The sequence below is a fragment of the Palaemon carinicauda genome, chromosome 45, assembly GCF_036898095.1.
Source record: "Palaemon carinicauda isolate YSFRI2023 chromosome 45, ASM3689809v2, whole genome shotgun sequence".
Taxonomy (NCBI): domain Eukaryota; kingdom Metazoa; phylum Arthropoda; class Malacostraca; order Decapoda; family Palaemonidae; genus Palaemon; species Palaemon carinicauda.
In genome coordinates, this window is record NC_090769.1 from 1,414,107 (window position 1) to 1,440,325 (window position 26,219).

Genomic DNA, 26,219 nt, shown 5'->3' on the forward strand with positions numbered 1-26,219 from the left:
AGGATGTAGGTCGGACTTCTGCAATATCAAGTGACATACATTTCCTATACATATACTGAAAAAAAGAAAAAATTTACAATCTGCTATCATTTTATAAAAACCAGAAACTGACACATGGGAAGCACTGTACTGTACAGTACTTAACCCTTTTACCCCCAATGGACGTACTGGTACGTTTCACAAAACTCATCCCTTTACTCTCATGGACGTACTGGTACGTCCTTGCAAAAAAATGCTATTTACATTTTTTTTTTGCATATTTTTGATAACTTTATGAGAAACTTCAGGCATTTTCCAAAAGAATGAGACCAACCTGACTTCTCTATGATAAAAATTAAGGCTGTTAGAGCAATTTAAAGAATATATATATTGCAAAATGTGCTTGAAAAAAAAAATGCCTGGGGGTTAAGGGTTGGAAAGTTCCAAATAGCCTTGGGGGTAAAAGGGTTAATTGTTATTTTTAAATATTTAACTTAGCCGGTGAATATATAATAGCTGCAACTCTGCGGCTCGACAGAAAACACACTCAAAAAACTCGCGAGCGATCGCTATGAAGGTTGCGGGTGTGCCCACCAGCGCCAACTGTCGGCCAGATACCACTCTTGCATGTAAACAAACCCTTCAATTCTTCTCTGTCGACGTTGACGACAAGACGTATCAATACTCGCTGTAGAACCTGGAGTTTTCTCAACATATTTGGTGAAGTACTTCATTTTGGTTTGAGCTTTCGCAGTGCAGGTGTTTTATCTTCATCTTAAATCTTGAACTCGTTTTTGGATAGATTTAAATTTTTGATGACAAGAGAGAGAGTATGGACTTTCTTTAACTTTTAAATGGCCGACCCTTCCCTTAGACGGAAGTGTGTTTTAGGCTTTTAGCAATTATCTTATCACGTTATAAATTAATTATAGATTTTCCTCTATATATTTTATATCTCAACCGCCTTTATTAGGCCTCTTCGATTAGCTTTCCATTTATAATAAACATCAAAATAAATTTTAATGATTTGTTTATATGCGACCTTTCCTGAGAGTAGGCGGTCCTAACTTGGAAACCGAAGTTAAACAACGTTGAGCCCTTTTCAATCGTAAATAACTTTTACAGAGCTAATGATTTAAAACTTATTAAATGAAATATTTTTAGTAAATATTTTATGATAGTTTTTTTCTTTGAATAGTCTTCGTACTTGTTTCAAAGATGAACTAACGTTTAGTTTATTTATTATTGACGAAAGGTAAGTGGGCTCTTCTCTTCGATGCGAAATCGAGAGAGAGAGAGAGAGAGAGAGATAGAGACGGAGAGAGAGAGAGGAGAGAGAACGTTCCGATCTTTATCTCGTCCCAAGCGAGTAACGTTGTTCTCGAGTTACTCTCGTCCCTAGTCTCTGTACGGGGAGAAAGGATAAAACGTTTTTAGTTTTTATTCTCGTCCCAAGGCACTGTACGGTGAGAGATTGAAAACGTAGTTTTGAATGAACTAGTGTTTAGTCTCTTCCCCAGCCACTGATTTTTTTATCTTAAAATATGTTTACTGTTTTTTGCTGGTATTAATGTGCTTACATTATACGACTGATTTCGCAATTACAACCTTTTGATGAGGGTAGAATTGCGTGCTTCAGGTAGAAATCAGTTTTATTCATACCTAATGTGAATTGTTAAAAAATTCGATTTCAGTGAAATAAGTGCAAAACAGAAAATCGTAGTGATAAAGTGATATTGCGCAAAGTGTTATCAGTGTTGCGACCGAGGATTCGTCTGTTCGTGCCTGTCGTTCGCCTAGTCCGGGACCTCTTGCAAGCTCCCAAGCCCAGGGGAGAAGTAATGTCTTACGACTTATGGGTTCGAGAGGCCTTGATCAGCGAACAGACGTTTCCCTCTATGGTATCAGGTGTATCTTACCAAGATCACCCCTACCATAAGGCGAGAGAGACGATTTTCTCCTCGTCATCCGAAGGCTTTTCGCATAAGAAACCGTGGAACAAGGTTTCGAGGCCCTTTAAGCGAAAGTCAGTCCTTTCAGGACAGGTCCAGCGTCCTGGTTTTAACCATTAGGACAGCTCTGACCCTAGGCAGTCATCGGAAGACTGCTCGCCGCCTAACAAAAGCGTAACACAGACTCCGAGAGTCTTTTTGTAGGCAAGGTTTTGCGGTCACAGACGTTACCCTCGTCTCTTACCGCAACCATTCCCATTGATCCTAAATGGGTTGTACGGCAAGACATGCAGAATAAGCTTGCCTCCCTTATGGAAGACTATTCTGCCGATAAGTCCGTTGAGCCTAGCCGTTTATCTCATCGAGATCCTGGCCTTCAGCCACCCTAACGTTCCTTTGTGCGTCCTGTTGACGTTGGCGTAGCCAAGTCATGTCAGTCAGGTTGTTTAGAACCACACTCGATGCGGTCTCGTGTGGATTTTTAGCCACTTTTGGACGTTAGGCCACTTGCTGATGCTCCTGTTGACGTTCAGGACGTTCGCCAACAATCGGAGTTGACTTGTTTTGACGCTGAGCGTCAACCTCCGCATTCTAGAGTTGTTTTGACTGCTCAGTCTAGGCGGTCAAAGCAGTCTCGAGTGGACGCTGTGCGTCCTCACGCACCTGTTGTTGTTGACAGTTCACAGACTGTCAAGCAGTTACATGACGTTGCGTCCTGGTCTCACGCACCTGTTGTTGTTGACAGTTCACAGACTGTCAAGCAGTTACATGACGTTGCGTCCTGGTCCGCTAATAATGCACCAGTGCGTGTGGACTCTGCTTGTAAAGCATTGCCACCACGGTAGGTCTCTCCCTTGCTTGAGACTCGGCTATTGTCGGACAAGGTTCCTTCAGATGAGGAAGTTGCTGTTCCCCCTCCTACTGATATTCCCTTGAGGACTCTGTCAGACGGAGAGGAGCCTAAAGCTGCTTAGCCCTCTATGGACTTTAAATAAATCATGCTGATTTTTAAGGATCTTTGTCCGGATCTTTTTGTAACTGCTGCTCCTCGTTCGCCTAAACGTCAGAGCTTACGCTAGGCCTAGCTACTTCGAAGCCGTTGTTTTATAAGCTAGTGCTCTCTCGCTCTTCTAAGAGAGCTTTACGTTTGCTAGGCGACTGGTTTATCACCAGGAGGAGTTTGGGGGAGACAGCCTTTGCTTTCCCTTCTTTTAAACTGGCTTATAGAGCGAGAGTCTGATATGACACGAGAGAAGTTCTCGGCTTGGGAGTTCCTGCCTCTGCCCAGATAGACTTCTCAAACCTCATAGACTCTCCCTGGCGCCTGGCCATGAGACGCTCCAAGATTTTACAGGTCGACTTCACAGCTATTTTCGAGCCTTTGAAGTTTTGCTGTACAATTATGTCATGAATAAACAAGGCTTTCAGGGATGGCTCCAATGATCTGACAGCCACGTTCTCTGCAGGAACAAGTCCCTCAGGGATGGCTCCATGATTTGGCAGCCATGTTCACTGCAGGAGTACGTAAGAGGCAAGTGCGCTCAATGTGTTCATTGTCAAGACAAACTTCAAGATGAAGTCTACCAGGCTGTCTTGACAGCATTTATGGAAGGCGACTGGATGGTCTCTCTCGTGTTTACGAGGCTCATGAGGAATGTGGCAAAATCCCTCCATCTATCGGGGATCCGAGCCTCCCTGTACTTGGACGACTGGCTTCTCAGAGCATCGTCCAGTCTTCGCTGTCTGCAGGATCTACATTGGACGTTGAGTCTGGCCAGGGAGTTGGGACTTTTGGTCAACCTAAAAGTCCCAACTGATCCCATCCCAGATTATTCTATATTTGGCGATGGAGATTCGCAGTCAAGCCCTGCTCAAAGTCCAACTAATGCTGAAACGAAACGTTTATTCAGTCAGGAGTTGGAACAGTCTCGTAGGGACTCTCTCATCCCTGGAGCAGTTTGTCTCACTAGGGAGACTACACCTTCTGCCTCTCCGGTTCCATCTAGCCTCTCACTGAAACTAGGACAAGACATTAGAGACGGTATCATTCCCAGTCTCCGAACCAGTAAAGGCATGCCTGAAATGGTGGGACAGCAATATCAGTCTGAGAGAGGGACTATCCCTAGCAGTCAAGAACCCAAACCACGTGTTGTCCCCAGACGCGTTGGATTTGGGTTGGGGTGCGACCCTGGACGGTCGGGAATGCTCGGGTCTGTGGACCTGGAGTCAGAAGAGCATGCACATCAACGGCAAGGAGCTATTAGCAGTCCACTTGGCCTTGATGATATTAGAAAGCTTCTTCGAAACTTAGTGGTAGAGGCAACTCAGACAACACCACAACTTTGGCGTTCATCTCCAAGCAAGGAGGCACACACTCCTTCACGCTGCTCGAGATCGCAAGGGACCTTCTCTTATGGTCAAGAATTCGAGGCATCTCCCTGTTGACGAGATTCATCCAGGGGGACTTGAACGTCTTGGCAGACTGTCTCAGTCGGAGGGGTCAGGTGATACCCACGGAATGGACCCTCCACAATGACGTGGGCAAGAGTCTTTGGGCTACTTGGGGTCAACCCACCATAGACCTCTTTGCCTCCTCGTTGACCAAAAGGTTACCAATCTATTGCTCTCCAGTCCTAGATACAGAAGCAATCTACATAGACGCGTTTCTACTGGATTGGTCTTTTCTGGACTTATATGCATTCCCACCATTCAAGATAGTCAACAAGGTACTGCAGAAGTTCGCCTCTCACGAAGGGACAAGGTTGACGTTGGTTGCTACCCTCTGGCCCGCGAGAGAGTGGTGCACCGAGGTACTTCAATGGCTGGTAGACTTTCCAAGAAGTCTTCCTCTAACGGTAGATCTGTTACGTCAGCCCCACGTAAAGAATGTCCATCAAAGCCTCCCCGCTCTTCGTCTGACTTCCTTCAGACTATCGAAAGACTCTCAAGAGCTAGAGGCTTTTCGAAGGAGGCAGCCAGTGCGATTGCAAGAGCTAGGAGAGCTTCTACCATTAGAGTATACCAGTCGAAGTGGGAAGTCTTTCGAGACTGGTGCAAGTCAGCATCTGTGTCCTCGTCCAGTACCTCTGTAGCCCAAATCGGAGATTTTCTTTTACATCTGAGAAAGGTTCACTCCCTTTCAGCTCCCACGATTAAGGGCTACAGGAGCATGTTGGCTTCGGTCTTTCGACATAGAGGCTTAGATCTTTCCAACATTAAAGATCTCCAAGATCTCCTTAAGTCTTTCGAGACCTCTAAGGAACGTCGTTTGGCAACTCCTGGATGGAACTTAGACGGGGTCCTAAGGTTCCTCATGTCAGACAGGTTTGAGCCATTACATTCAGCCTCCCTGAAGGATCTCACCCTCAAGACACTTTTCCTAGTGTGCTTTGCTTCGGCTAAAAGGGTCAATGAACTTCATGCCTTCAGTAAGAACATTGGCTTTTCTACAGAAAAAAGCCACTTGTTCACTTCAACTTGGTTTCCTGGCCAAAAATGAACTGCCTTCTCGTCCTTGGCCTAAATCTTTTGATATTCCTTGCTTATCAGAGATCGTAGGCAACGAACTGGAAAGAGTATTATGTCCTGTTAGAGCTCTTAAGTTCGATTTAGCTCGTACTAAGTCATTACGAGGGAAATCTGAGGCATTATGGTGCTCAGTTAAGAAACCTTCATTGCCTATGTCAAAGAATGCTTTGTCATATTTTATCAGATTTTTTTTTTAATACGAGAAGCTCATTCTCACTTGAATGAGAAAGACCGATGTTTGCTTAAGGTTAAGACGCACGAAGTTAGAGATATAGCAACCTCCGTGGCCTTCAAGCAAAATAAATCTCTGCAAAGTATTATGGACGCGACTTTTTGGAGAAGCAAGTCAGTGTTCGCGTCATTTTACTTAAAAGATGTCCAGACTCTTTACGAGGACTGCTACACACTGGGTCCATTTGTTGCAGCGAGTGCAGTAGTGGGTGAGGGTTCTACCACTACACTTCCCTAATTCCAATATCCTTTTAATCTGTCTCTTGAAATGTTTTTAATATTGTTTTATGGGTTGTTCGGAAGGCTAAGAAGCCTTTCGCATCCTGGTTGATTTGGCGGATTGTCAAAGTCATTTCTTGAGAGCGCCCAGATTAGGGGTTTGATGAGGTCCTGTTGTATGGGTTGCAACCCTTGATACTTCAGCTCCTGGGAGTCTTTCAGGATCGCTGGGCTCCGTGAGGAAGACAGACTTACAAGGCAGGGTAATCGTCTAAGTCAACTTCCTTACCAGGTACCTATATATTTTGGTTTTGTTATATTGATAACTGTCAAAATGAAAAAACTCTTAGCTTATACGCTGTAAACTTAATTAACTCTGGTCTCTACCCACCGCCTTGGGTGTGAATCAGCTATTATATATTCACCGGCTAAGTTAAATATTTAAAAATGATATTTTAATTGTAAAATAAATTTTTGAATATACTTACCCGGTGAATATATAAATTAAATGACCCTCCCTTCCTCCCCAATAGAGACGCAGCGGGACGAGAAGAATTGAAGGGTTTGTTTACATGCAAGAGTGGTATCTGGCCGACAGTTGGCGCTGGTGGGCACACCCGCAACCTTCATAGCGATCGCTCGCGAGTTTTTTGAGTGTGTTTTCTGTCGAGCCGCAGAGTTGCAGCTATTATATATTCACCGGGTAAGTATATTCAAAAATTTATTTTATAATTAAAATATCATTTTAGGACTTGGAGATAGATCTAATGTTGGGTTAAACGACATAACTTGGGTTTTATTTTTGTATTTATTGAGCAACATAAAGTCAGATTTGACGTATTTTAAACCGACTTAAGGGGTACTACTGTATATTCTTAGCCTAGTTACCTAGCAATAGGATCAGCTGATTGATAACAGTGGAGGGTTAGGAGTTGCGTGTAGTTTACAAGTTTTTTATTCCTAATAATGTTGGACTACCGAACTCAACCGCTTCCGACCGCCCTCTGGGATCGCATCTGGCTTATATGGTGGTTTGTTACTGTACAGTCTATTGATAGAAAGAATTTCTCTTTCTTACTTTAGAAAAAGATACAATTCAGGCTCTAGAACTCTATTATTTTTAGTTGTTGATGATTTGAGTGCATGAATAGCTGTTGCTGAAAGTATTGTTGTTCTGTAAAGCCAGATTTTTATTGTATACTTAGCCTAGAACATTTTAGGCATCAATAGAAATTCTTTGTTCGTCTTTTGGAATTTTATATCGAGTTTAAGTAACTTCAGAGGCATGTTATTGTTATATATCTTAAGCCTGTATAGTGTTTATTCACTTTAAAAAACATTTTAACTGTCAGAAGTTTAAAGTAGCACTGTTGTTAGAACTTCCATTTACTTATTGAATTTATGATTTATTTTTTCTTTAATTTACTATTCTACATAGATGGGAACTTTGATGAAGGAAGCTGATGTCGGAGAAGATTGGAGAGCTGATCCTGTTCTTTATGACGCTTGTCTTCCTATGGTTGAATCCTCTTGTAAGGATATCAGGGGTGGTAATGCGAGGTAGGATTTCGTCTGCCTAAAACTCTCCATTTTATTTTTTGCACAAAATACTATTGAAGAAAGGTGTTTACCAAATGGGTACTTTCATATTCATCTATTTGACCAAAAAGTAATTACAGTGTAACTAATAAAATTTTTGTGTTGAGGACTTAAAAGGGGAACGTTTCAGGATTTATGCTTGTAATTTTGAGTATTCTCTGTTTTCAAGATATTAATTGTAGCCAATTTTGAGTATTCTCTGTTTTCAAGATATTAATTGTAGCCAATTTTGAGTATTCTCTGTTTTCAAGATATTAATTGTAGCCAATTTTGAGTATTCTCTGTTTTCAAGATATTAATTGTAGCCAATTTTGAGTATTCTCTGTTTTCAAGATATTAATTGTAGCCAATTTTGAGTATTCTCTGTTTTCAAGATATTAATTGTAGCCTATATATGTATTTACAGGGTGTTGCGGTGTTTGATGCGCCATCTGAACTCCCCCGAAATGCCTTCTCCTTGTGAAGCAGCCTTACTAGAAATACAATATTTTGTTTCTCGGGAATGGAACCTGGACCCACAGTTGCTAAGTGCGTGTGGTAAAGAAGCTGTGGAGAAATGCGATGCCAAGAGAGATTGGGCCGACACAACATCAAATGCAGAGAGAGGAGTTCATGTGCTTCCCTGCCTTTTCCGTTATGTATACCACCCAAAGAAAGATTTAAGAGTAAGTCACTTAATGTTGTTATGTAATCTGACTGTAGATCAGTTTCATGTTGTAATGTTATTTTCATTCTATTGCTCATCCCAAAGGTGTTAAATTTCAGCTCTGCAGTATTTTCATACATTTGTTCATATATACAGTATTCGATCTTTTAAGTAAATGTAAGATGATAATTTTTATTCTTATTTTTTGTAGTTGTCCACTTCTTGCATACATGAAGTGCAGCGTGTAATGCATGAAAGAGCAGCCTACGTCGATCTACTTCCAGAAATTGAGATGGTTTGTATGGAACATCTTGCTCAACTTTGCTCAACTCACACTGGTCCGGGTGAAGAAATTGCCTGTCTTCAAGATAATCTTGAAAAGTAAGTGTCTAATGTAGAGAAAGAGACCCTGTTTGATTAATTACAGGCCTCTTGTGTGGGTGGGGGTGGCGGGTGGATGGATGAATGAATGGATTGATGGAATTTATTTATTTTATACAGGACTCATCTTCACCTCACTTCATTTGATCCTTAAAAGGGGATTGATGTGATAAACTTTGGGAATGTTCGTGTTAAAAAAGTAGGCTTTTTAATACCATCATGTCTAGTTAACGGTGAAGTAACCATGTGCCAATAGGCTTATTAACTAAACAAAGTGGTAGGTAGATAATAGGAATGAGAACTTACCTTACAATGGTAGTGATGTCCCATCCCATCTGTCAAAACTTTCATTCTCTCCCTCTTTAAATTGATAACATAGTTTGGAGTATGTGGAATGCATCCAGAGGCTTTAAAGATTCTCTCCAGTATCCCTGTGGCGATACAAGTGCTCATAGACCAGCTAACCATTTTTTCTCATAAGAACGAGCATGGGGTAAGAGGAAGGGCCTCGCCCTTCTCTTCCTTCTCTACAAAAGTGCCATGTAGCTTTTGGGAGAGTGAGGGAAAAGATGCATACCAAAGTCGTTCTCACCTTTGGAAACAGACGTTGGTACACGTAGTTTGTCAACCATTTCACAACGAATGCACTGCTTTCAACAGAATGGTATTATTATTATTATTATTATTATCATTATTATTATTAATTGCTAAGCTACAACTCTAGTTGGAAAAGCAGAATTCTATAAGCCCAGGGGCTCCAACAGGGAAAATAGCCCAGTGAGGAAAGGAAACAAGGAAAAAAAATAAATATTTTAAGAATACAGTAATATTAAAATAGATATCTCCTATATACAGTCAGCGCGGGTCGGTCTGTCCGGGCAGCATCCGCCGTGCATTCATTTTGATCCCCCCCCCCATATCTACACTAATACACAATATAAATCAATAACAATTTAATTGAACACTCACCAATATCCCTGCTACTTGTCTATAGGGTAGCCTTTCCTCTTCTTGACCTCCAAAAGTCGTCGAGGAACACTGTCGGCGAGGTTTTGGAGTATTTCGGCAGATATTTCCGCCCACACCTTATGGAGCGCCGCCTCGAGAAGTGTCACGTTTGTCGTCACTTCTTTACGAAAGCGGGCTTTAAACATCGCCCAAAGGTTCTCAATGGGCGAAATATCAGGAGTTTGACCTGGCCAATCAGGAATATAGTTCACTTCGCTATTTTCCAGCCACTTTTTCACTTTTTTAGCCGTATGGCAAGGGGCACCGTCCTGCTGAAAAATTTCAGCTCCTGTAGCCGCAAAACAATCCGCTAAATTGTCTTTCAAAATGCTCAAATAGCGGTCAGCATTAACCGTTATGCCTTTAGGCAAAACAACAAGGCTTGGGGCACCACTGTAGGCAAACGAACCCCAGACCATAAGCGATGCAGGGTGCTTAACTGTCTTGGCCGTGAGATTAGGCTTAAGAGGATCTGACCCCTTTCGCCTCCACACTTTTTTCCCGGTCGTCTCACTCACACAAAAGGTCACTTCGTCACTCCACAAGACACTTCGCCACTGCTCCAAGGTCCAATCCTTGTATGTCTTGGCAAAAGCAACCCTCCTCTTCCTTTGTTTCTCAGTTAAAGCGGGCTTCTTTCTCGCGATCACTTTCTCGTAGTCGAGGCGCTTCGACAGGTTTTCCTGAATCGTACGAACACTGACGTCGCTCAACAATTTAGGGTTCTGTTCTTTCAGTTGCTTAGCCGTTAATGTTGGATTTTCTTCTAGGCTTCGCTTTAAAATAACTAAAGTACGATCAGGAATCTTCCGGGGGGGGAGGGGGGGAACCAGCCTGGGAATGAGAAGGGATCTCGGCGCTACCCCCTGCCTTGAACTTGGCCACCAAGTGCCTCACTGTTCTCTCGTTCACGCCAGTATTCTTCACTATTTCTTTCGTTTGCAGACCTAAATTATGACAGGTTATCACTCTAACAATGTCATCGTGACTTGTACGGGGTCTAGACATCACTGGGGGGGTTTGATAGACAAAAATGCCACGCGAACTCACAAAAGAACGATTGCAACTCGGCCCTCTCAACCTGACACAACCTCACTCCACAACTACAGGAAACACACTGACTAGCTTCCACCTACGCAGATATGTAGATGCCAACTTGTATAAAAAGATGCCAATTAGTCAATTTGTCCCAGTCGATTTTTTCCCCGATAAACCCCATGCCTCCGATTTACGCGGAACGCTGTGTCCGGCCCACTACCCGGACAGACCGATCCGCGCTGACTGTAAACTAAAAAAAAACTTTAACAAAACAAGAGGAAGAGAAATTAGATAGAATAGTGTGCCTGAGTGTACCCTCAAGCAAGAGAACTCTAACCCAAAATAGTGGAAGACCATGGTACAGAGGTTATGACACTACCCAAGACTAGAGAACGATGGTTTGATTTTGGAGTGTCCTTCTCCTATTGCTAGACTTGATGGGGAAGACATTGTCTAAATAGGTCCTATCAATGTAGCTACATGTATCTGACAATTTTGTAGTATATGAGGGCAGTACATACTGAGATCATACCCAACGCCAAGTGGTTCATACCAAGAGCATACCCAGCGCTAAGTGGCTTGGGATACAAGTTCTCGCAGGCCTGTTGCTAGCACTCAGCTTTGTATGATTAGCTTTGGTTATTTTTGATTAGAGAAAAGGCCCCTCACCCATCTGAGTGAGTTGTATACAGATTATGTTCTGAGGATGATACGAACCTAGGATTGTTCTCATTGTGATCTTACTGGTATGATTGCATGGCCTCCTTTTATCTTACCTGCAGGAGCTTGAGGTTTCCTTTTGCATTTCGTCATTAGTCGAACGTACCAATTATGTTCACTCCCTGAAGACAGATTGCCTCGCGGTTTCTCTCCACTAATTGCATTTTTCCATGGATTGCCTTTGTGCTGTGATCGCAAAACCTACGATTGTTTACTATGATTGGGAACATGATTGTTTACCGCGATTAGGAACTCTATGATCGTCTACCTCAATGGGGAACTCTACAATTGTCTACCGCAATAGGGAACTCTACAATCGTCTACTGCAATTGGGAACTCTATGATCATCTAATTCGATTTGGGGCTCTATGGTTGTCTACCGAGATTTGGAAGTGTGTGGTTGCCTACTGTGATTGAGAACTTACAATCACATACAGGTACTGCAATTGGTAACTCTACGATCATTTACTGCAATTGGTAACTCTACGATCATTTACTGCAATTGGTAACTCTACGATCATTTACTGCAATTGGTAACTCTACGATCATTTACTGCAATCTGGAACTTTACATTCATGTACAATAATTGTGACCCATATGATCATTTCCCTAGCTCAAGAACCTGACAATTGTGTACAGCAGTCAAAAAACTTATGGGTTATAGAGATTGGGAATCATGCGATTGGAAGGTAGAGTGTCTGTCCCTATTTCTCTTTTCCTTCTCCTCTTTTGAGGTGCAGTGGTTATTCCTTTATTCGTTGGATCAGTCGTTGCTGCGGGAGAGCTTCCAACCTGAGCAGCTGTTCATTTGTAGAAGTGTGTACCCCCCCTCCTTACGAGGGGGAGGATGGATAGAATGTAGGATACAGTACTCCTAATTGGCCACACATTGTGACATCATATCCTTCCAAGGATATAGGTTCTTCCTCGACCAGCTGTCAGCTGACAGAACCTTAGCCCAACCCACAAGAGGTGGTAGGAATCAACACTCCCGCACATCTGTCAGGTCCGAGTATATTGACATATCACGATTTTAAACCAGCCTGTATGGTTATAGGGGCATCTTTTTCTGAATAGTTAGGAAAAATACAAATTGCTTTGAAAGTTTGTGATGTTTCCACCAGCTCTTTGCGAGAAATCCGAGATATTCAGTATCTCACCCTCCTGCTCATATTCTTGCTCTGAAAGTTTGTGATGTTTCCACCAGCTCTTTGCGAGAAATCCGAGATATTCAGTATCTCACCCTCCTGCTCATATTTCAGTTTGGGCTTAATGATATAATTAGTGACTTTGTGATGAAGAAATTAATGCTAATAATTAACCAGGTATTGGATAACAAAATAGCAATATCAAGCTTATATACTTAGTATAGACTTGATAAAAACCAGGTTTCAATAACAAAATAAATTAAATTTTGGTTAATTTCTTTCCTGAATCCAGCAATCCTTTTTGGACTGTCTTTTTCTCCGTCGTAACGAATCTTGTAGCTACAGTTCATGACATTTGAGGAAGTCCTGGATTGCTTTCTGAGGGTCCAGGTAGCGCTAGTGTTGTGAGAGGGTGCTCTTCTTATTCTGCCTCCACGTTTATAAAAAATGAAAAAGTTTGATAGTTTGGAAGACCTTGTGAACTTTGGCCAAAGGCTTATTATGATCAGAGAAAATTTGTTTCATGTCATAGAACAATTTGTATTTTGTAACTTATTAATATTGAAACTAACCTATATCACTTTTACAATTTTTTTTTTAATATCAGTATCTCAATATTTAGTATTAAGGAATGTTATCATTGCATAACAACTCATTAATGGCCTTTTTGTAAAAAAATACTTGAGCGTATAATCCACTATAAGTAAGGTTTAGACATGAAATCTTATGTAAATAAAATCTATGCAGAATCTGATACAAATGTATCTTTAATGCTTTATTTTTGTGCGAATTCCGTTGAAAAATATTTTGGAATATGCAGTGATCATTATCATGCTTTTTATTAGATATAAAAGTCTCTAAATTTTATGCAACGATTATATTACTTTGAGACATTTTTTATGCTGTTAAATATTGTATTGAAGTTCATTTAATGTTTTTTTTAAATCACCAGATTAAACCAGGATTGTAAAGAGGTCATTGGAAACTATACCGCAGCAGAGGCTAAAGATACTGGGCTTAATGCACAACTAACTCTTCAGTGTGCATCCGTCGTTCCCCAGGTAAGGAATAACTTAAGTCTTAACCCTTTTACCCCCACCATAAGGTTAAATTTCGAGCACATTTTGCTATATATATTTTTTTAAAATTGCTCTAACAGCCTTAATTTTTGTCCTGGAGAGGTCAGGTTGGTCTCATTCTTTTGGAAAATACCTGAAGTTTCTCACAAAGTTGTCAAAACCATTCAAAAACATGTAAATAACAGTGTTTTGCAGGAACGTACCGGTACGTCCTTTAGGGACGAAAGGATTAATGGTTTTTACACATACTGTATACCATTTTTAAATAAACGTAAACTTGGTTGTGGCATACCGATTTGTAGTGTATTAAAAATGAAAAACAACAATTTTGAACTCTCAGTGACTTTAAAGCTACCAAAGAACAAAATTGTCTTTAATTTTTATAAATGCAGAAAATGATGTAGATCACAAAGACGTTTTGCTCCTGGGAGAAATAGCTAAGTTTCCTTTTCAATGATAACCTTTACAGCATATATTATTGCTATTAGTACCTATAACTGCATACAAAATGTAAGGAAGAATAGGGAAATTTTATTATGATTGTTTATAATGATTCTCAGACTATCCCTACCTTCAGGGAAGTGGAGTTGATACTATCCCCAACACCCATCAGACTTCATCTCATTGCTACTTGAAGTCAAATGAATATTTCTGATTGATTTGAAAGGAATATTACATAGATAACATCACTGGAATTTAAAGAATAACTTTGCCTGCCATAAGAATCTCAAGAAGGTTAAATTTATTTAAATAAATGGTTAATGTGCCAATGGATATTGCTATCATTCTGCATATTTTAGATTATATCTTCAAGGGATTTCTGTTTCATAAAATGTATAACTATATTAACCCTTTTACCCCCAGGCTCTTTGGAAATTTCCAACCCTTAACCCCCAGGGTGTTATTTTTTTCCCAGCACATTTTGCAGTATATATTTTTTAAATTGCTCTAACAGCCTTAATTTTTGCCATAGAGAGGTCAGGTTGGTCTCATTCTCTTGGAAAATGCCTGAATTTTCTCAAATAATTATCAAAAATATGAAAAAAAAAATTTGTATAGCATTTTTTTTCAAGGACGTACCGGTACGTCCATGGGGGTAAAAGGATGGCTTTTGTGAAACGTACCAGTATGTCCTTTGGGGGTAAAAGGGTTAACCATTCAGTGTTATTTGTGTCATAGTTTTGCATCGAGTCATGTTTTGTTTTATTACTGCAAATTAGGATATACATTGCATTGATTTGACTCTAGCATTTATGCTTGGTTAAAATGTTTCCCTTTAGATATGCAAGACTGAGTCTCAGCAGCCCGTTGGTAGTGAAGATGGAAGTCTCTTGGATTGCTTGATTCGTCACAAAAATGTGGAAGTCATGGGACCATACCCAAAGTGCAAAGCTGTAATAGAACATTTCCAAGTGAGTTATTTGAATTAGTTAACTCTATAAATCCTTATGTTTAAAATTTTATACATACATACATACATATACATATACCAAGGCACTTCCCCCAATTTTGGGGGGTAGCCGACATCAACAAATGAAACAAAACAAAAAAGGGGACCTCTACTCTCTACGTTCCTCCAGCCTAACAAGGGACTCAACCGAGTTCAGCTGGTACTGCTAGGGTGCTACAGCCCACACTCCCACATTATCCACCACAAAATTTTATGTTTTGGAATAATGACGTGCTGTGTCGGATGATTTAAAGCTTAGAATAAAAAGAATAGCCTAAGAGTCTGGAGTATGAAGGAACATTTATACTTGTCTTTCCAATACTCTTGCTGAATCACTTTCTCATGCGTACTGTAACTTATATGGCAAAAGAAGAGTTTTTCCATTGACTTTCCGTTTTCCCATAACACACATTGTCAAAATGACTAATCAGCACCAATATTATATTTTTGCTAATCACTTAACTTCATTTCAGCACAGTCTGCACCAACTTTACCTATTTAATTTCGATACAGGTCTCTCAAGCTCTTGTTTTCGTTAGATGTTTCTGTGCCCCTATTGTAATCTCTTCTGTTATTTGATCATCTGCATTTGTTTTAAACACAAAGGCTCTACTGATAAACTGTTGTTGTCATAAATTGTTGCGTGCTCAAACTGTAGTACAGGTAGTTGTCGAAATACGAGTGTTCAACTTTACGACCACTTTTTCACTGTGATGACGTCACAAGTATGTCTGAAATAGTACATTAATAGGACAAATATCCTTAGAAATAATAGAAATAATTTATTTTCTCATTGAATTGAACTAATTTTTCTTTATCAAGTTAGTATTTTCTTTTATTGATAAGATACAGTATCCATTTTAGATAAAAAATCTATGTCTACTAAGGCACTTTTCCCAATTTTTGAGGGTAGCCAACATAAAAACCAAAAAACAAAAAGAGGTCTTTTCTTCTCTTAGCTTCTTCCAACCTGATGAGAGATTCAGCTGAGTTTGGTTGGTAATGCTAGGGTGCCACAGCCCACCCTCCCCCATTATCCATCACAAATAAAGCTTCATATGCTGAATCCCCTACTACTACTACTACTACTACTACTACTACTACTACTACTACTACTACAAAAAAAAAAAAAAACTGCTGGAATTTTGTACTCAATTCAATGAAATGATGTAAGTTTTTAGTGATTTTTTTATTAGAACAAAAAAATTATCATAAAATTTGTTTGATTTTGCAGTTGTTGGCACTGAAAGACTACACTTTCTCTCCACGATTCAAAGAATCTTGCAGCGCTGATGTTGCCAAGTTCTGTAATAAACCAAAACCAAAGAATAAGTAAGTTTCTTTCTAGGTTTTGTATTTTAAGCTTCTTTAGAATATTTAATTTGAGTCTTTTATCACCTCGAATACATTGTTCCTCTATTCTTGCTGAAAAAAATATTGAAATATTAACATTAACCCTTTTACCCCCGGGCTCTTTGGAAATTTCCAACCCTTAACCCCCAAGGGGTTATTTTTTTTCCAGCACATTTTGCAGTATATTTTTTTTAAATTGCTCTAACAGCCTTAAATTTTGTCATAGAGAGGTCAGGTTGGTCTCATTCTCTTGGAAAATACCTGATTTTTTTCAATATTTAACTTAGCCGGTGATTATATAGCTGCAACTCTGTTGCTCGACAGACAACTCTACGGTAAAAACTCGCCAGCGATCGCTACACAGGTTGCGGGTGTGCCCAACAGCGCCATCTGTCGACCAGATACCCAGTTCTCAGTGTAAACAAAGACTCAATTTTCTCTCTGTCGAGGTGTCGACAAGACGTACTTACTCGCTGTTGCTAAACTGGAGTTTTTTCACATCTAATTGGTGAAGTACTTTATTCTAGTTTTGAGCTTTCGCTGTGCAGGGTTTCTCTTCACACAAATCCTTGAACTCTTTTTGATAACGGATTCTTTGTTGATGACTTTTTGATAGTTTTTTGAATTTCCCTTTGACCAATTCAAAATGGCTGACCCTTCACAAGTCCCCAAATTTAGGAAGTGCAATGCTAGGGACTGTTCAAGGCGTCTTCCGAAGGCTTCTATCGACCCACACACTGTTTGTTCCAATTGTCGGGATAAAACCTGTCAATTGGAAGATCGGTGTGAGGAGTGCGTTGGCCTTTCGGAATTCGATTTTATCGAATTTCAAAAGTATACACGTAGGCTAGAGAGAGATAGAGTTAGGAGAAGTTCTTCTCGTTCTATTGATATATCCTCTCCTCATGCCCCACAACCTATTCCTTCCCCTGTAGTGGTTGCTCCTAACCCCCCTCCTGGCACTCAGGAACCTTCGATGGCTGATATGATGCGTGCCATCCAGGTTCTGGGTGAGAGAGTTGAGTCCCTTGCTAGTGACCGTAATCAGCTCATGGCGGATGTGAAGGAGCTTAAGTGCAAAAGTGCACTGGGAAGTGCTAAAGTGCCGAGTGATAGTGTTGTGGATAGTGTTGCGCTTGAGGGTTCGTCTGTTCGTGCCTGTCGTCCTCCTAGTCCGGGACCTCTTGCAAGCTCCCAAGTCCAGGGGAGAAGCAATGTCGTACGACAAATGGGTTCGAGAGGCTTTAATCAGCGAACAGACGTTCCCTCCGTGGTATCGGGCGTATCTACCCAAGATCGCTCCTACCTAACTAAGACGAGAGAGCCCATTTATACCTCGTCTTCGGAAGGTGTTTCTCGCAAGAAACCCTGGACCAAGGTCTCACGACCGTTAAAACGCAAGTCGGTCCCTTCAGCGCAAGTCCAACGGCCCGGTTGTAGCCACTGGGTCAGTTCGGACTCGCTGCCGTCATCCGATGACTGCTCACCTCCTAAGAGAGGCAAAGCGGTACCGCTTCAGACAGTAACACCGTCTGTCGCCGCACCGGCTCCCGTAGACCCCAAGTGGTCTCTACTGCAAGACATGCAGTCTAAACTGACGTCTCTAATGCAGGACTTTCGTGCGGAGAAGGTTGCTGCCGCACCAGCTAGTGCAGTACCTAGCCTACAACCTTCCACACGATCGGTTGTGCGTCCTGTGGACGCTGAGGTAACCTTCCCACGCACACCTGTTGAGAGAGTTCCTCCACCCATGCGTTCCAGTGTGATCTGCCAGCCGCATGTTGACGTTAAGCGACGCACGGAGGTTGCCGTTGACGTTCGGGAGGTTCAACAACCGTCAGAGTTGCTTTGTTTTGACGCGGTGCGTCAACCTCCGCAACCCAGTGTGGTTTCCACTGCGCACCCACATCAGCCCAGACAGTCTGGAGTAGACGCTGTGCGTCCCCGCGCTGCCATGGTTGTTGCCAGCTCACAGACTGGGCAGCAGTTCCATGACGTTGCGTCCGGCTCAGTCACGCATGCACCCGTGCGACCGGACTCAGCGAACCAGCCGTTACCCACTCCGTTGCCGTTTCCTCATCAGTTATCGGATGAGGGACTTTCTGATGATGATGTTGCTGCACACATAGATAAACCACAATCAGAATTGGACGAGCCTAAGTCTACTCAACCCTCTTTGGACTTTAGGAAAGTTTTGGCCATTTTCAAAGAGATGTTTCCGGACCAGTTTGTTTCTGTGGCTCCTCGTTCTCCTCCGTCAGAGTTTGTGTTAGGCATGCCGTCTACCACTCCTGCCTTTACTAGACTCGTCCTCGCACGCTCGTCCAAGAGAGCTTTGCGGGTGATAGGAGAATGGTTGCATTCCAAGAAGAGTTTAGGGAAGACAGCCTTTACGTTTCCCCCTGCTAGACTCTCTTCTAGATCGAGCGTCTGGTATGCCACGGGAGAAGTTCTCGGCTTCGGAGTTCCTGCCTCTGCCCAGGGCGACTTCTCAAGCCTTGTAGACTCTCCCCGCCGCCTTGCCATGAGACGCTCAAAGATATGTTGGTCATCTTCGGACCTGGACCACCTTTTGAAAGGTATCTTTAGGGCCTTTGAAGTTTTTAACTTCTTAGACTGGTGTCTAGGAGCCCTAAGCAGAAAGATCTCTCCGACAGAGAAAGAGACTTCCTTGCTCATTATGTCCTGCATGGACAAGGCCGTACGTGATGGGTCTAATGAGCTTGCTGCATCATTTGTGTCCGGAGTCCTTAAAAAGCGTGAAAACCTATGCTCATTCCTTTCAGCTGGTGTTACACCGTGCCAGAGATCCGAGCTCCTTTTTGCTCCTCTTTCCAAGTGCCTTTTTCCAGAAGACCTGATTAAGGAAATAGCCGCTTCATTGATACAGAAGGACACTCATGATCTTGTTGCGTCCTCCGCTCGCAAAGCTACCCCTTTGCCTACCTTGTCAGCTAGACCAAGGATGGACACTCCAGCGTCCCGTTTTATTCCGCCCTTTCGTGGCAGAGCCTCCAGCAGAGGAGGTGCTCGTGCCGAAGGGAAACGAGGAAAGAAGAAAGGAACCAAGTCCTTTAAGGGCAGAGTCTGACTGCCAGCTTCTTCAGACAGCAGTGGGAGCCAGACTCAAGAACTTCTGGCAGACCTGGGAAAAGAGAGGCGCAGATGCACAATCTGTGAAGTTGCTCAGAGAGGGGTACAAGATCCCTTTTGTACGGAAACCCCCTCTAGCAACGTCTCCCATCGATCTCTCTCCCAGGTACAGAGAGGAAGACAAGAGACGAGCCTTGAAACGGGAAGTGTCTCTTTTACTAGAGAAGGGAGCGGTGGTCAAAGTCTCGGACCTTCAAACTCCGGGATTCTACAACCGACTCTTCTTGGTGTCAAAGAAGACAGGAGGGTGGAGGCCGGTGCTAGACGTCAGTGCTCTGAATGTCTTTGTCACAAAGCAGACGTTCTCCTTGGAGACCACAAAGTCAGTCTTAGCAGCGGTCAGAAGGGAAGACTGGATGGTCTCTTTAGACCTAAGGGACGCCTACTTCCACGTCCCCATCCATCCGGACTCCCAACCTTTTCTGAGATTCGTTTTCGAAAAGGTTGTCTACCAGTTTCAAGCCCTGTGCTTTGGCCTAAGCACAGCTCCTCTTGTGTTTACGAGGCTGATGAGGAATGTAGCCAAATTCCTTCATTTAGCGGACATCCGAGCCTCCCTCTATTTGGACGACTGGCTTCTCAGAGCTTCTTCCAGTCGTCGCTGTCTGAAGGATCTAAAGTGGACTCTAGATCTGACCAAGGAATTGGGTCTCCTTGTCAATATGGAAAAGTCACAACTGGTCCCATCCCAAACTATCGTGTATTTAGGGATGGAGATTCACAGTCTAGCTTTTCGGGCTTTTCCGTCGGCCCCCAGAATAAGCCGAGCCCAGTTATGCTTCCAGAACATGCTGAAGAAGGAACAATGTTCAGTCAGAAAGTGGATGAGTCTGATAGGGACGCTATCATCCCTGGAACAATTTGTGTCATTAGGAAGACTACATCTCCGTCCTCTTCAATACCATCTAGCATTTCACTGGAAAAAGGACAAGACGCTAGAAGCGGTCTCGATCCCCATTTCCGAGAAGATGAAGTCTTGCCTGACTTGGTGGAAGGACAGTATCAACCTAAGAGAGGGTCTTCCCCTGGCTGTTCAGACTCCCAACCACGTTCTCTTCTCGGACGCATCGGACGTAGGCTGGGGCGTGACATTAGACGGTCGGGAATGTTCGGGACTATGGAACTCGAGTCAAAGGATAATGCATATCAACTGCAAGGAGCTACTGGCAGTACATCTGGCCTTGAAAAGCTTCAGGTCTCTCCTTCGAGGCAAAGTGGTGGAAGTGAACTCGGACAACACCACTGCCTTGGCGTACATCTCCAAGCAAGGAGGGACCCACTCACTGACGTTGTACGAGATCGCAAGGGACCTGCTCATCTGGTCAAAAGGTCAAAACATATCACTAGTAACGAGGTTCATCCAAGGCAACTTGAATGTCATGGCAGATTGTCTCAGTCGGAAGGGGCAAGTAATTCCAACGGAATGGACCCTCCACAAGGATGTATGCAAGAGACTTTGGGCCACTTGGGGCCAACCAACCATAGATCTCTTTGCAACCTCGATGACCAAGAGGCTCCCAATATATTGCTCACCAATCCCGGACCCAGCAGCAATACATATAGATGCCTTTCTCCTAGATTGGTCGCATCTAGATCTATACGCATTCCCACCGTTCAAGATTGTCAACAAGGTACTGCAGAAGTTCGCCTCTCACGAAGGGACAAGGTTGACGCTAGTTGCTCCCCTCTGGCCCGCGAGAGAATGGTTCACCGAGGTACTTCGATGGCTAGTAGACGTTCCCAGAAGTCTTCCTCTAAGGGTGGACCTTCTACGTCAGCCACACGTAAAGAAGGTACACCAAAGCCTCCACGCTCTTCGTCTGACTGCCTTCAGACTATCGAAAGACTCTCGAGAGCTAGAGGCTTTTCGAAGGAGGCAGCCAGTGCGATTGCTAGAGCAAGGAGAACATCCACCCTTAGAGTCTACCAATCGAAGTGGGAAGTCTTCCGAAACTGGTGCAAGTCAGTATCTGTATCCTCGACCAGTACCTCTGTAGCTCAAATAGCTGACTTTCTCTTATACCTGAGAAAAGAACGATCACTTTCAGCTCCCACTATCAAGGGTTACAGAAGCATGTTGGCATCGGTCTTCCGACATAGAGGCTTAGATCTTTCCAACAATAAAGATCTACAGGACCTCCTTAAGTCTTTTGAGACCACGAAGGAGCGTCGTTTGGTTACACCTGGTTGGAATTTAGACGTGGTACTAAGATTCCTCATGTCAGACAGGTTTGAGCCGCTACAATCAGCCTCCCTGAAAGATCTCACCTTAAAGACACTTTTCCTGGTATGCTTAGCCACAGCTAAAAGAGTCAGTGAGATTCACGCCTTCAGCAAGAACATCGGATTTTCGTCAGAAAAAGCTACATGTTCACTACAACTTGGTTTTCTAGCCAAAAATGAGCTGCCTTCTCGACCTTGGCCGAAATCGTTCGATATTCCCAGCTTATCGAATATGGTAGGCAATGAACTAGAAAGAGTCTTATGCCCTGTGAGAGCTCTTAAGTTCTATTTAAAACGAACTAAACCTTTACGAGGCCTATCTGAAGCTTTATGGTGTTCAGTTAAGAAACCATCTTTGCCTATGTCAAAGAATGCTTTATCCTATTTTATCAGACTGTTAATACGAGAAGCTCATTCCCATCTGAGTGAGGAAGACCAAGCATTGCTGAAGGTAAGGACACACGAAGTTAGAGCTGTCGCAACTTCCGTGGCCTTTAAGCAAAATAGATCTCAGCGAAGTATAATGGACGCAACCTATTGGAGAAGCAAGTCAGTGTTTGCGTCTTTTTATCTAAAGGATGTCCAGTCTCTTTACGAGGACTGCTACACACTGGGACCATTCGTAGCAGCGAGTGCAGTAGTGGGTGAGGGCTCAACCACTACAATTCCCTAATTCCATACCCTTTTAATCTTTCTCTTGAAATGTTTTTATTGTTGTTTTTTGGGTTGTCCGGAAGGCTAAGAAGCCTTTCGCATCCTGGTTGATTTGGCGGGTGGTCAAAGTCATTTCTTGAGAGCGCCTAGATTAGGGGTTTTGATGAGGTCCTGTTGTATGGGTTGCAACCCTTGATACTTCAGATCCTAGGGGTCGATCAGCATCCTAAGAGGATCGCGAGGCTCCGTAAGGAAGACGTACTTAAAAGGCAGAGTAATTGTTCAAGTCGACTTCCTTACCAGGTACCTATTTATTTTGTTTTTGTTATTTTGATAACTTCTAAAATGAAATAAAAACCCTTAGCTCATAAAAGTGTAAACATATATTGCTGGTCTCTACCCACCCCCCTGGGTGTGAATCAGCTATATAATCACCGGCTAAGTTAAATATTGAAAAATGTTATTTTGATTATAAAATAAATTTTTGAATATACTTACCCGGTGATTATAAATTAAATGACCCTCCCTTCCTCCCCAATAGAGACGCAGTGGGACGAGGAGAAAATTGAGTCTTTGTTTACACTGAGAACTGGGTATATGGTCGACAGATGGCGCTGTTGGGCACACCCGCAACCTGTGTAGCGATCGCTGGCGAGTTTTTACCGTAGAGTTGTCTGTCGAGCAACAGAGTTGCAGCTATATAATCACCGGGTAAGTATATTCAAAAATTTATTTTATAATCAAAATAACATTTTTCAAAGAATTATCAAAAATATGAAAAAAAAAAATTTCTATAGCATTTTTTTGCAAGGACGTACCGGTACGTCCATGTGGGTAAAGGGATGGGTTTTGTGAAAAGTACCAGTACTTCCTTTGGGGGTAAAAGGGTTAGTGAAGTACAGAACTCTAATACAGTACTACAGATACAGTATATGACATTTGTCCTTACTGTTTCTAGCTTTAAAGATTTTTGGTGGTGAATTTTTTTTGGTTGTTTTGGAAACGGATGCCACCACAGACTTTCTTAATGCTGCCAGTGCTTTGGAAGTACAATCAGAAGGCATGAATGATAAATGCACCAACATAAAAAATAAGTCTAAAAAACATAGAAAATAATAGAAATAAAGATGAAATATATAGCGTACAGTACTGCACAGTACCGTTTCTTTTTTTGCGTTTTTTCATCTTGCAATGTGATTTGTAATATAACGCCTACAATAGCTTCAGGATTACTGTATTTTATTTTGCTAAGTAAAATGATGTATTTATATCACTAGAAAGTTCCTAAAAACAATTCAGTTGTAGTAAATGATTTGATTATAAGGAGAAAAAGATGATAAAATATACTGTGAAGGTATTAAACATGTACTTTAGGCAACTTAACCCTTTTACCCCAAGCTATTTGGAACTTTCCAACCCTTAACCCCCAGGCATTTTCTTTTTCAAGCACATTTTGCAATATATTTTTTTTTAATTGCTCTAACAGCCTTAATTTTCATCATAGAGAGGTCAGGTTAGTCTTATTCTTTTGGAAAATGCCTGAAGTTTCTCAAAAAGTTATAAAAAAATATGCAAAAAAATGTAATTAGCCGTTTTTTACAAGGACGTACCAGTACGTCCATGGGGGTAAAGGGATGAGTTTTGTGAAACGTACCAGTACGTCCATGGGGGGTAAAAGGGTTATTAAATGCCCAATCCCTTCAAAGTCTTGTAAGGCTAAAAATTCTTCATTCCTCAGCATAAACAGAAAGTGAAATTTTTAGACTAATCAAACTTCTTTATCTTAAGCTTTCTGACATCCTTTAAATATTAAAGCACCGTTGAGGCAGCAATTTGTAATTCTGAATAGTGTAGCTGTTTGCCTAGTTTTATGAATTCATGAAGTTTCAACTACTGTACAGTTCCCCATAGAGATAGATATTTGATTGTTCCAACATGGAGTACAAAGCATGCTCTCTGACCCGGGGTTAGCCTCAGGGCGCGTATCACTCCACCTGAGGTTACCCCTCATAGAAAACGGGACTAGGGTAAACTACACAAAACTCTGGTCGGTTGGGAGGAGATCCCAGATACTCCTAAGAAAGTAGTTCTTGGTAAGTACTGTTAGGAAAAATACAAATTACTTAAAATTTGTGATTTTTGTATGAACATCTATTTTTTTTTATATTTTTTTAATGTACAATTCATGACATTGTGTAAAGTCATCACCAAATACAAGTTAAGAAAAAGTTTGATCAGAGTACTCCAATGCCAGTTTAGCAAAGTATTTCTAGTAAAAGCACTCTAAGTATTGAGAAAATCAACTTTTATTTTAGGATTTATTAGGAGTTTTTGGATGGATACCATTGTAAAATTATATTTGCATAATTTTGTCTTTTTAGAGCGGATGTTATTGAATGCCTGAGTTTGCAAGTTCGAAATGACATCCTAGGAGACAATCGCCACCAGGTGTCCAAACCATGTCGTCAGCAACTTCGACAGCAATTACTCCAACGCCATGAAAATTTCAGACTGGATCCTAGGCTTCAGAATGGGTGTGAAGGAGATGCCCAAAAGTTTTGTAAAAGTGTGAAGCGAGGCAGAGGGGCTGTAAGTAATATATTTATATATTTTCTAATTTTGAGTAGCTTTTATTATTATTATTATTACTTGCTAAGTTATGACCCTGGTTGGAAAAGCAGAACGCTATAAACCCAAGGGCTTCAACAAGGAAAATAGCCCAGCGAGGCAGAGGGGCTGTAAGTAACTATATTTATATTTTCTAATTTTGAGTAGCTTTTATTATTATTATTATTACTTGCTAAGTTATGACCCTGGTTGGAAAAGCAGAACGCTATAAACCCAAGGGCTTCAACAAGGAAAATAGCCCAGCGAGGCAGAGGGGCTGTAAGTAACTATATTTATATTTTCTAATTTTGAGTAGCTTTTATTATTATTATTATTACTTGCTAAGTTATGACCCTGGTTGGAAAAGCAGAACGCTATAAACCCAAGGGCTTCAACAAGGAAAATAGCCCAGCGAGGCAGAGGGGCTGTAAGTAACTATATTTATATTTTCTAATTTTGAATAGCTTTTATTAATATTATTATTACTTGCTAAGTTATGACTCGGGTTGGAAAAGCAGAATGCTATAAACCCAAGGGCTTCAACAAGGAAAATAGCCCAGCGAGGCAGAGGGGCTGTAAGTAACTATATTTATATTTTCTAATTTTGAGTAGCTTTTATTATTATTATTATTACTTGCTAAGTTATGACCCTGGTTGGAAAAGCAGAACGCTATAAACCCAAGGGCTTCAACAAGGAAAATAGCCCAGCGAGGCAGAGGGGCTGTAAGTAACTATATTTATATTTTCTAATTTTGAGTAGCTTTTATTATTATTATTATTACTTGCTAAGTTATGACCCTGGTTGGAAAAGCAGAACGCTATAAACCCAAGGGCTTCAACAAGGAAAATAGCCCAGCGAGGCAGAGGGGCTGTAAGTAACTATATTTATATTTTCTAATTTTGAGTAGCTTTTATTATTATTATTATTACTTGCTAAGTTATGACCCTGGTTGGAAAAGCAGAATGCTATAAACCCAAGGGCTTCAACAAGGAAAATAGCCCAGCGAGGTGGAGGGGCTGTAAGTAACTATATTTATATTTTCTAATTTTTAGTAGCTTTTATTATTATTATTATTACTTGCTAAGTTATGACCCTGGTTGGAAAAGCAGAATGCTATGAACCCAAGGGCTTCAACAAGGAAAATAGCCCAGTGAGGAAAGGAAATAAGGAAATTAAATCAACTACAAGAGATGTAATTAACGATTAGAATAAGATATTTTAAGAACAGTTACAACAATGAAATAAATCTT

General features: G+C 41.6%; 1 protein-coding gene across 1 annotated transcript in view; it reads left to right on the forward strand.

Moving 5' to 3' along the window:
* Positions 1 to 26,219, forward strand: part of LOC137635008 (Golgi apparatus protein 1-like) — a 63,763-nt gene that overhangs the window by 20,021 nt on the left and 17,523 nt on the right. Inside the window, exons 8-14 of the mRNA XM_068367610.1 lie at positions 7,348 to 7,469; positions 7,915 to 8,173; positions 8,366 to 8,535; positions 13,402 to 13,510; positions 14,809 to 14,940; positions 16,213 to 16,310; positions 24,743 to 24,950. Of these exons, the coding sequence (XP_068223711.1) occupies positions 7,348 to 7,469; positions 7,915 to 8,173; positions 8,366 to 8,535; positions 13,402 to 13,510; positions 14,809 to 14,940; positions 16,213 to 16,310; positions 24,743 to 24,950 (1,098 nt within the window). The remainder of the gene's footprint in view (positions 1 to 7,347; positions 7,470 to 7,914; positions 8,174 to 8,365; positions 8,536 to 13,401; positions 13,511 to 14,808; positions 14,941 to 16,212; positions 16,311 to 24,742; positions 24,951 to 26,219) is intronic.